The sequence below is a fragment of the Alosa sapidissima genome, chromosome 19 (genome assembly GCF_018492685.1).
Source record: "Alosa sapidissima isolate fAloSap1 chromosome 19, fAloSap1.pri, whole genome shotgun sequence".
In the NCBI taxonomy this organism is placed as follows: Eukaryota; Metazoa; Chordata; class Actinopteri; order Clupeiformes; family Clupeidae; genus Alosa; species Alosa sapidissima.
The window spans coordinates 13,955,076-13,966,469 of NC_055975.1; the positions used below are offsets into that span (position 1 = coordinate 13,955,076).

The 11,394-nt window shown below is 42.2% G+C and overlaps 1 protein-coding gene across 1 annotated transcript; it reads left to right on the forward strand.

Moving 5' to 3' along the window:
* The first annotated feature begins 1 nt into the window (after position 1).
* On the forward strand, positions 2 to 10,820 carry LOC121693261 (afadin). Its single transcript, XM_042072583.1, has 26 exons — positions 2 to 603; positions 801 to 993; positions 1,121 to 1,230; positions 1,373 to 1,509; positions 1,775 to 1,857; positions 2,128 to 2,144; positions 2,354 to 2,421; positions 2,776 to 2,822; positions 2,962 to 3,143; positions 3,384 to 3,529; positions 3,838 to 3,932; positions 4,174 to 4,451; positions 4,693 to 4,818; positions 4,938 to 5,136; positions 5,355 to 5,479; positions 5,607 to 5,681; positions 5,816 to 5,881; positions 6,043 to 6,116; positions 6,254 to 6,372; positions 6,605 to 6,721; positions 6,923 to 7,008; positions 7,099 to 7,260; positions 8,052 to 8,957; positions 9,130 to 9,223; positions 9,343 to 9,406; positions 9,764 to 10,820. Exons 1-26 carry the CDS (start codon positions 439 to 441, stop codon positions 9,846 to 9,848), a joined length of 3,819 nt encoding a protein of 1,272 aa, XP_041928517.1. The 5' UTR covers positions 2 to 438; the 3' UTR covers positions 9,849 to 10,820.
* The last annotated feature ends 574 nt before the right edge of the window (positions 10,821 to 11,394 follow it).

Here is an 11,394-nt window from a genome sequence, read left to right on the forward strand (position 1 = left end):
CTACTGGAGCAACCTATTGTAGGCTTTGCACTAAAGAGCCTATTAATATACTGTAGTATAGAGCCTATTAATATACTGCAGTATTTTTCGAGATGCATGAGGACCATACTGGAAAATATTTGATTTTCCAATGTTTAACTTTTTTGGTTCTAGGCAGCTGCATGGAGTGACAGTGTTTAACTGAAGCCTTGATGCGCTGAGCACTCAACCGGAATAACCCGGAATAGTGATCACGACATTGGTGGAGTGGCCGTTGGGTTGGGGTTGGGGTAAGGGGGTTTGCCATTAGTGATATTTATTTGAAATGACACTCCAAAGGGCAAGTAGGGGAGTTGGTTGTGTGCCACTGTGGTCTAGTGATCTCAAGACATACTTTTAACAGACAACAAATGAATACATATGTTTTGAGATCTCATTTTTGTGGCAATCTTTTGGAAAATGGAACATGTGTATGGAAATTATCTTTCTATAATGGACATTGGCACAAATCGCGAGTCTATTGATGCAGCTTTTAAGGAGCAGGAACGTGGTAGACTCACCCACATCATTAACCAGTGGAATTCCAAAAGACTCGATCTGTTTGAAATCAGCCAACCAGATCAGGTGAGGACATTTTCTAAACACATTTTACTGTAATTGTCACTATTGTATACACACAAGTTGTACAAATTTAAGTAGCCACTCTCATTCATCAAATACTATATGAAATGTACCAGACGTGCTGCACAATGAGAAGTTACTGAAAGTAATGAAATGGCATATTACACCCAGTCAAATATGATATATTGTGGTCTCATTAGGACCTGAAGTACTACGGTGTGATGAGATTTTACTGGGAAGACCAGGTAGCAGGAAATGTTGCCACCAAGTGCCTGCGTGTCAGTTGCACCGACACTTCCCAGGAGGTCACTGGGACCCTGCTGGAGAAGTTCCGGCCAGACATGAAACTTAAAGTGGACTCCTTCTCTTTGTATGAGGTCCACATCAATAAAGGTATGTGGATCCACTACTTTGTAACTAATATGTAATGTGAATATGGATCCATATTGACAGTGTTTAATCCAGTTATGGAATATAAGAAAGCCATGACCCTTCTCTTCATCCCTGTTATGTTTTGAAGAGGAAAGACAGCTAGAGCTGAATGAGAAGCCACTGCTTGTGCAACTCAGCTGGATTCAAAACAACTGTGAGGGACGCTTTGTCCTGAGGAACACCAAGACTTTACCTCAGGTGTGATTCTCTCTGCTTTGTGCTCTGTATAACCTATTAAAGAGCGATGTCAACGGGTTGGCATATAGTTATACAAAAACCCAGTATGATAGTGCTTGTTAATAGCATGTGCTGTGTTTTTTTTGTTTCTCTGCTATGATAGAATACTGAAGAAGTGAAGAAAGAGAAAACAGGTGTCATCCAGAATTTCAAGAGGACACTGTCCAAAAAAGACAAAAAAGACAAAAAAAGAGACAACTCTGTTGGTCATAATGACAATAAAAATGGAAAAGAGAATGGGTATGTTACTGGTATTTTTCATTACACACTTCAATAGATGTCCAATAGAATCAGTTGACTTACCCACACATGGAACTTAAGTCATAAATAAAACTCAGTTGTTGTACTGTTAGAATTACTACAACCATTAGATGACATTTGATTGGAAGTCAAGTTTTGTTTTTGACTGGAAGAGAATAGATTCTTGATGTTGTTGATGCCTCTTTATATGAATATCTTTCTGTTGTTCTTTGTGTTAAATGTCCATTTAATGACTTTTTAACAGACAAAATGTGAAAAAGTCCACATGCCAGCAACAGGCCAGTCCATCTAAAACACCAAACTCTGATGTTCATGGGAAGAAGTCAGGTGAGAGAGGCTTACGTTAATGAAATTTGTAGCTAATGTAGGCTAATACAAATAGCTCTGACTTAACATAACCTTATTATAACAGTGAAACACCCTAATGAAAACCATATATACAAGGACCTCTTAATCAACCTGGGTTATGGAGAAGGGATTATTGTTTATATGAGGTTTACACATTAATGCACCTTTTCATGTGTGTGTTTACACAATTTTAAACAGCTGTATCTAATTTTTGCCTCTTTACCAACTATCTTTTCATAATTTCTGCAGGAGGACCACAAAATAAGGTACTCTTTCATTATGAAATATTAGATCAATTTATCAATTTTTGTTCAAATTATGTATCTATTTGTACATGGATTTATGTTTGGTTTGTTTTGGGTCTTTACACTCTTGTGACACTGGTGCAAGTAAGGATGGGGGTTGCGTACATTGTGTGTGTAAGCCATTGTTCCTAAAGAATGTGTAATTAACATATTTACCCTCCTTTTCTCAGGCCTCCGGAAGCCAGGGCCCATGCAGATCAGAGCGAGCAGGGCAGGCTCCCCAAAACAAAGACAACTGGTGAGCATGCCTGGGAAAGACCCAGATATACAGCATTGAGTGAAAACATGCTAAAGATCTGTATGAGCATATTTGGCCAAAGCAGACTGTAACCTTTGTTTTTCATGTTTTGTTTGCTTTTCTTTTTCCCAATTAAGTGTAGAAACCTTTGAAAGGTTACATTGGTAGAAAAATAAATACTTGCAAGGAAATGTATAACTTCATAATATCTCAATTTTATAGCAAAAAAGGAATGATTACTGCTAATGAAGCTCTTCACAAATGAAATTAATTTCAATAAATGAATGAATGAATAAGACACTGAATACTATTATGTACAGATTTTTAAAAACGTCCTGTTTTTCTACATGTCAGCCCATCAACACAGACGCTGCCAGTCAGCATTAAGTTAGCAGACAACCGTAAGTAAAACACATGACACACAAATTACATACACCTGCTTGCAAGCTGCCCTTCAGCAACTAGACAGGTACAGAGACATGTACAGGTCAGTGTTCACCTTTCTTGTTCTGATGACATTCTCTATTTTATGTGTCTCAGATGAAGAAGCATTCCTGGTTGCCATAGTGAGCTACACCAGCTCCACTGTGCACTTCCCCCTGTCCCCAGCCTACGCTTTCTACCTGGTCACTCGCTCTCTGATTGGTGGCACTCATGACAGTATGCACCACATTGCCACCATAACAAACAAGATGGTGGCCATGATAGATACTGTAATTGAGGTTAGTCATGATATTCCACACATGAATTTGATAGGTCTACATTTCTGCAGAATGTATATTTCACATTTCACACATAGTACACTGTTGTATTGTGCAAAATGTTTACTTTAGCATTTAGAGTCTAAATTCTATACTCATGAGAAATCAAAAACATTTTTGAAGAGTGTAGGGGTACAAAATGAGATGTTGTGAGATGATCCCATATGGTACACACTCACTGACCTGACCTCTGACCTTCAGAAACACAGGACCATTGCTGTGTCTCTGGCCTTCTGGATGGCCAACGCTTCCGAGCTGCTGAACTTCCTGAGGCAGGACCGAGACCTGAACCCTCTTACCAGGCCAACTCAGAAAACTCTGGCTCAGCTAGTACACCACTCCTTCAGGTAAGAGAGAAGACCGTAATTACCTCCCTGATCTGATCATCATCTGATCTTTGCTGTGGCCTTATTACTGCATCATAGCTATATCCTAACTGTTTTATCATCCACTGTCACCTGTTTTGAAAATAAGTATAATGGTTAGCAATTACCAGCACCATAGGTGTCTCTCTGCAGTAAAATAATCTGCTGTCACACATTAGTTACCAATATGATACTGTTGTTAATTCAATTAACTTTATTGTTGGCATTGTTGACTGATGCTAATATTATTGTGAGTAATTGTATGTGGTTGTGAAATCTGTGCTCTTCAGATACCTATCCCAGCGTCTGCAGAAGGACCTTGAGAAACACATGGCATCTTTCTTGACTGATGCTAAGGACCAGACAACCAAGTCTTCAGCAATAGGTGGCATATAGAACTTCAAATAAAGTCAACTGTACTCTCTAAAAAATATCTTGAAATCAAATACTGGTAGTTACAATAAGGCTTACTTTATAAAGCCCCAGTGTCCATATGAAGGGGGATTAAAAGCCACTGCATCATACCATCCTGTGACCAGTTGAGTAATGAATGACACTGATGTGGTATGGCATCCGTATCTGATAACCAGTCTGTTCCTGGTCTTGCATCCTCCATCTGTGTGCAGAGGGAGTGCTGAACTGTCTGGTGCGAGCCATGAGCTTGTTGCGCAGGTGCCGGGTGAACGCAGCCTTCAGCATCCAGCTCTTCTCCCAGCTGCTGCACTTCATCAGCGGCTGGCTGGTGAACTGGCTGCTGGGCTCAGGGCCGACGCTGAGGGGTCACCACCGGATGTCACCGCTGTGGCTGGAGACGATGCGCCAGCGACTTGCTCTCGTCTCAGCCTGGGCCGAGAGGCAGGGCTTGGAGCTTGCTGCTGACTGCCACCTGAGTCTTGTTATGCAGGTATGTTTCTCTCTCTCTCTCTCTGTTTGTGTGTGTGTGTGTGTGTGTGTGAAGGATCCCTGAAATGTTCTCTGTGAAAAAGTAAAATATTTTTTCCATCTCTACTCACTGTCACACCGCTGTCAAAACAAGCACCACTCTCACTTTCTGACCTTATTACTGAAGGCAAAACACTTATGAAAATACAGTATATACAATTAAAAAGGAAAATGTAATAACAGTTTTGTTTTGTTTCACACAGGCCATAACTCTCCTGAGCATGAATGCACAGACCATGCAGGACACTAAGAGGGTCCACGAGGCCTGTTTCAAACTGAATTCCCTACAGATACGCACACTGACTGCCAATATGCCTACCATACCACGTGTGAGTTGGCCACATGCTTGATACTACTGTATATCTTTAAGCCATCGTTGATACTGTGTCAAACTTTTGAAAAATGAAGGATCCTAATGTATAGTTTGATTGTGCTTACATCCACCCAGGGTATGATTGATAACCTGGTCTCTATGGCAGAGATCACAACAGATAACGTGCTGAAGAGAGAGGGGTGGGAGATTCGGCTGGAGGTGGATGTTGATCTCCACTTGCCTTTCCTCCTGCCCGAGGACGGTTACACCTGTGACAGCATGCAGGGCATTCCACATGGTTTCCGGGACTTTCTGGAGCCCATCTGCCACAAAGGTGTGGAAAAATACCCCACACAACCTCTCGTTAGATTACTGTATATCAGAGGATGTCTGAGAATGTTTCTTCATGTATTAGCTTCACACACAACTGTTATTTACTGGTACAGATTTTAAAGGGTTAACACCTCAAAGTTCAATATATGATTTTTAATATGTATGTTTGTCCATTATAATACAGTAAAAGTAACCCGGGCTCTGTTTGTCATTTTCCAGGCCTCTGTTCTCTGATGTTTCAACCCCTCTCTTCTGGCACTTGGACTGTCTTCTTCAGCCGAACTGACTCTGTGTCCTCTGACACCTCAAACTTGTGTCACGAAACGAACAGCACTGACCTGATGGTCAGTTTAGTGTTAGCACACATGGTTGAATGCTTACACTGATGTTAGTTACCTCAGAAATGGATTGCTGAATTGTACCCTTAGTAGTGCAGCCTGTAGCAACTAAAATACATTTTTTCCCATTAAGAAACCTGATGTGATGATGATTGCTCTTAAGAAACCATTGCATCGTGGACTTGGCCTCAGCATAGTCGCCGCCAAGGTGAGGATGAGCTCAACAGAATTAATTCAGATGTATTTTAGATTAGAGAGACATTAATGATGTCTGCCGGGGCTGAGAGGCAGGGCTTGGAGCTGGCAGCATTAATGATGTATTTCTAAATAATTCTGAAATAGGGATCTGGACAGAACAAGCTGGGGATTTTTATCAAGTCCATTGTGAGAGGTGGAGCAGCACACGTGGTAAGTGCCTAAGGTTGAAGAATGTTTATGTGGATGTACAAACTTTGTTGATAAGATTATCTCATTAGATTTATTGGATCTTGCTACATTTCCAAATAGAACATTCTGTTCTGAACATTGATGTGGATTCATAGTTTTGTATGCTCACTGTATGATTACAGGATGGCCGTCTGACAACAGGAGATCAGCTTCTCTCTGTGAATGGACAGAGTCTAGTGGGCCTCTCCCAGGAGAAGTAAGGAAGGAGTGCAAGTGTATATTTTAAGTCTCATCACTGACACAAACAAAATACCTACAGGCTACAGACATCAATAGGTTTCAATCATTATCTCAGGTTCTGTACAGTTTGTATCATGATCTGTGTTGTTTCAGGGCAGCAGACATCTTGTTGCACAGCAGCTCTGTGGTGAACCTGGAGGTAGTGAAGTCGGCAGCAGTGTTCTATGGACTGGATGACATGTTAATCGAGCCCCCTACAGTCACGACCAGAGGTGAGGCAGCATCAGCTGAGATAGAACTTCATGGAGTCGAAGATGGTGGATAGTATCTGACTGTGAATTTGTGACATTACCGTGGATACCAAACTATTTCATATTATTTCCTTTTCATTATTATTCTACTGTTATTATACCATATGTTGATTGGCACTGCTGTCAGATTCCTTCATCAGGAAAAGGCAGGAAAGTGGCTCATATCTTGTTTTTTGTTCTTGGCTGTCTCCAGCTGAAACAACAGAGCAGATCAGCCCCTGCAAAAAACTGATGGGGATGAGGGGAGACCCCAAAGCTACGGTCCTCCTGAGGAACAGATGGGAGTACCGCTCTAACCCCAACTTGGCTTGTGAGAGGACCAGCATCCTCACATTACTCATGACATGAAACACTTTTAGATTGCAATGACACTTTTGTGTAACTTGATTCCATCACATATACAGTAACTGCACTGAATGGGGTCTATAGTAACCCACTGCTGTGATTTGCCTTTACAGCAAACTTAATTGTACTTAAGTTAGAAATTATGGATGTTTCTCTCATCTTCCAGATCCTCACAATGATTCTTGTGAGATGTCAGTTGACCCAGTCACCCCAGCCAATAAGATCACATCAGTTTCCACAGGCAATTTACTGGTGAATATTCAAGTCTGTTTGTATTTCTACAGTATTCCAACTCCTCTGTTCGTGTGAGCGTCACGGCATGTTTATATTTGTGATTCCCAGGAGGAGCCTGGCTTGCCCCCCTGCCCTCCTGAACCTGTGTGGGGACACCAGAGGGACTACCTCACCCTGCCGACACCCAGATCTCACAGCACTGCACAGCAAAAGCCTGAACAGACCCTCAGCACAGTGCCTTCAGACAGACCTACTGGGGTGAACACTATGGTGGGTGTGACATCCAGTGTTGCCAGATTGGAAATGACGAAATATCGTACCAAAGGCTCAAAATTATTGTAGCGTAGCCTACACATGTCAAATGCACAAAATGCAGTTATTTTTTCTACACAAGCAATTTTTGACTACACCTGCAAATAACCACAATAGATCAATAACTGGCCGTACCTTAGTAGGAAGGTTTAAACTCCACCTCCAAGTCACTGTCGCAGTCGGAAGCCACATCCACTGCTGTGTTGCCAGATGATGATTAGATCTGGCAACACAGCAGCAGTGGATACAGATAAGATGTAGTCATGGAGCGCTACATAGTGTTCATCGGCTTGTAAGCAGGACACCTACCCACTTGTAAGCAGGACACCTACCCACATTCTTAAGACACTCTGAAGAGTGCACAAGTCTATTTAGAGTGTTTGTAATGAGCCGGTTTCGTGGTTTTGTTTTGATGAGATTAACTTTGGAGAACACCCGTTCACATGATGCATTCGAATGGGGAAACACTATGACATCAACGGCAAACTTTCCCAATTCACTGAACACGGCTACACCCCAAAATCCTCCAACGTAGAGAAACGGTGCCAGGCTATCTGGCAACACTGTTATTGGTTCACTGTCTTTCTACCTTCAGATTATGTTGTACATTTGATGCTACCATGAAACAGGACCACATCATGATGGCTGATATGAAATAATAATAATAATAGAATGCAAAGAGTATAGATAATGTGTTAATATTAGTATGTGAATTGTAGTAAGGACTTTTTTTCATTGTTTGTCTGCAGAGATACGCTCGGTCACAGGAGAACTTATGTGAGGAGAGACGATCTCCGTCCGTTCTAGACAGATCACAGATCTGGAAAAGCCAGTATGATCTTGCCAAACAACAGACCACAAGCCAATCCATCGCCATCCCTGTGCAATCAAACTTCAGCACACTGACCAGATTCAGCCACCAAGACCAGAGGAGGGCCTCAAAAACGGGCATTCTCATGAAGACATCCCAGCCCACACGAATTGACGTCCCAGCCTCACCGTCACACGGACTCTCCTTTGTGACCTTCCGACCGCCAGCGGCTTCTCCAGCAGGAAACCAGAGCCACAGTGGCTCTCATGCTCTGATCAGAGCCCCACCGCATGCTGCTCTGCTTCTGGACCGTCAGGGCCAACACCACCCCGGTCTGGTTCCGTCCTGCTCCACGCTGCCTCGCCCTCGCCTCTCTTCTCTCTCCGCGCAACAGCAGAGGCTCTCCGTCAGACCCCAGACCTCAACCCTCAGGCCAGCCTCCACGCCACCAGCCCCAAAAGAGTCCCCAAGCCAAGCCCTCACTTCCTCACATTGTCTCAGCTCCACCCCTGCTAGTAGGCATGCGCAGCAGCCTACGGGTCTGACCGCTGAGTCGCCTGCCGGAAGTGGCCTCTGGCTGGACCCGTGGCGCAGGGAGGAGCGGGAGCGTCTGCAAAAGCAGTACCGCCACCAGGCCGTGGACCAGCTGGAGCAGGAGGTGCAACAGCTGCAGGGCAAGGTGCAGCGCACCCTGGAGGAGAGCGAGCGCCTGCGCAGGCTCTCGCTGGAGTGGCAGTTCCAGAAGCGGCTGCAGGAGTTCCAGCAGAGCGAGAGCGACGAGGACGGGGACGTGGACATCAGGGAGCACGAGCGGCGGCAGGAGGAGGGGAGGACGGTGGTGGAGGTGAGTGACACTGACCAGGAAAAAACACAAGAATGCGTCGAAAAGAGTAGGAATGTCAGAATTCAGAGAGACAGATTGATCGGGGTCTGTAGTGCTACTACTATTTTATCATTGTGTTACGAAATACTTCAATAATAGATCAATATATCCATCCCACGAATCCATCTCTCAGACACAGCCAATGGAACACAGCATCAACCAGCTGCAGAGTAAAGGTCATGAAGACAAAGCGGAGGTCAAGAGCCAGCTTAAAGGAGAGGTCAAAGGTGAGAAAGCAAAGTACTGAAACAACTGAGGTGTAGCAGCATTTGAAGTTAATAATTATTGACAGTTGTGTGGTGTATTCTTGAACAACAGTGTCATTCTACTTCATGTAATTCTCAAGGCACAACAGGAAGTATTGTGGAGTCTGGCTCAAATTACAATGCAATGAATGGAAATCACCAGGGGTAAGCTCATTTGTTTGTGAAGTGCAATATTCAACAATTAATTAGAATTAATAGAAAAAAATCACAGACTAGAACAGGGTTCCCCGGGTCGCAAGAACCAAATGAGCCGACGTCTGTGTTTGGCATGCACGGACAAGAATGGCAGTGTGTTAATAGAGAGAATCAATTTTTAAATGTTTGCGGGTGTATGCGTGTTTAATCTTCGATGCTTTGGCCCTTTGGTTTGGCATGCTTGACAATTGGCCCTTGTGCCAAACTATTTGAGGACCCCTGGACTAGAGGCATAATACATAAATGTTTATACATGCTACAAAGATACATTATATTCATGTAAATGTTTTTGTTGGTTTGCTACAGAGGAGACTTCGATCAAGTGAAGGCACCTGAGAAGCTGTCCTTTAAGGAGCGCCAGAAACTCTTTGCTTTAGCTGTGAGCTCCTAATGTCCTGTAGTGAATGTTTTCTCATCAAGTGGTGTGTAGTCTGTGTGTACATAAATGGAACCAACAGTAATGTGCATGAAAATTACGTGGTACATCACCTGAAAACATTTGTCATTGTCTGTTCAACGTGCTATATTGTGGCTGGTGTTCCCTTAAAGTTTGGAATCTTTTCAGTCTTTGGATATTTTTACCTACCTTTTTTTTATAATTTCATGAATTATTAATTTTCTTATAATGTCTTGAATGTTTTTATTTACCCTTTTTATAATTTTGATGTACAATTAATGTGTCATGTATCACTATGCTGAAAACGGAAAAGCGGTGTAGATTTTACTGAAATGTTCATCTCTGGACCTGGGAGTTGCCAGTCTAAGACCAGATGAAATACATAACTATATAGCCTAGTTTTATGTTAAGGCAATTGTTTTGTTATTGCTGGAAGTGATGATTAAGCTGATTGCTATTAGACATCCTGAGAGAGCTATTACTAAAATAGATTTTGATTTAAAAGCATTGACTGTATGTTTCTGGTCCAAATGGAGACAATCATACAGTAAATACCGTTGGTGAGATTCCGTATATTGTAAATGTGGGTGGCAACAGTGAACATGTGGAGTGCAACATCATGTAACAACCAGGCACATTCCCCATAAAAGTGTCAGTTCAGTGCAGTAGTGCAGCTTCAAAGAGGACATAGCTAAGGTGATCATTGCTCTTTTCTGGTTGTGGGTGGGTTGCAAGAGAAAAAATAGTCTTGTCTTTGTCAGCAGGACTCAGTTGCAATGAATTGTCTCACACTGTGCACTTTGATTGGTGCTGACACATTGAAAGGTTAGGAAAAAACTACTGACTGCAGTCTATTGCAATCTTGTTATGTTTTTTTTTAGTAGCAGTATATTACCAGAAGGGTGAATTGGAACAACATCCAGTAAACCTTGATGTACTATACAAGGCAAAGATTCAATAAATGATTTAAAAATATGACAAAAATGCTGTGCCTCAAAGTTCTTGTTATTGTATCCAGTCATATGTTTTAGTAAAACCGTATCAAATTCTTTCATGTTCATCATTTATGGAAACTCTCAAGATTTGTACAGATGAGGATTCCTTTTGTGACATTCCTCATATCTCAAATGTTCTTGTCTTCACACATTATCCTCACATTGCTAGCCATGCATGCACTCATTGAAAGCTTAGCATATTAGAGGACCAAACTTTGATTAGAAGAAACTGTGAACAATGTTCCTAGCAATATTTAAGCATGAGAAGTTGCTGGTTGTGCAAAGATTTTACTCTGAAACAGGATCAATTTCATTTTACTATCAAACTAGATTCATATAATGGCATGCATGTTATGATCCATTTGACAAGGTATTTGAAAATAAGGATCATACTGACACAACATTAGTAACAGACCATTCAAATCTATCTACATGAGTAGACCTAGGCTATTTATTGGCTAGACTGTGTTGGGTTGCCACCAGTTTTCCACCAACAAAACCCAAGGCATGGATCCTCACAGCAAATGGTCCTCATGTTACATGTT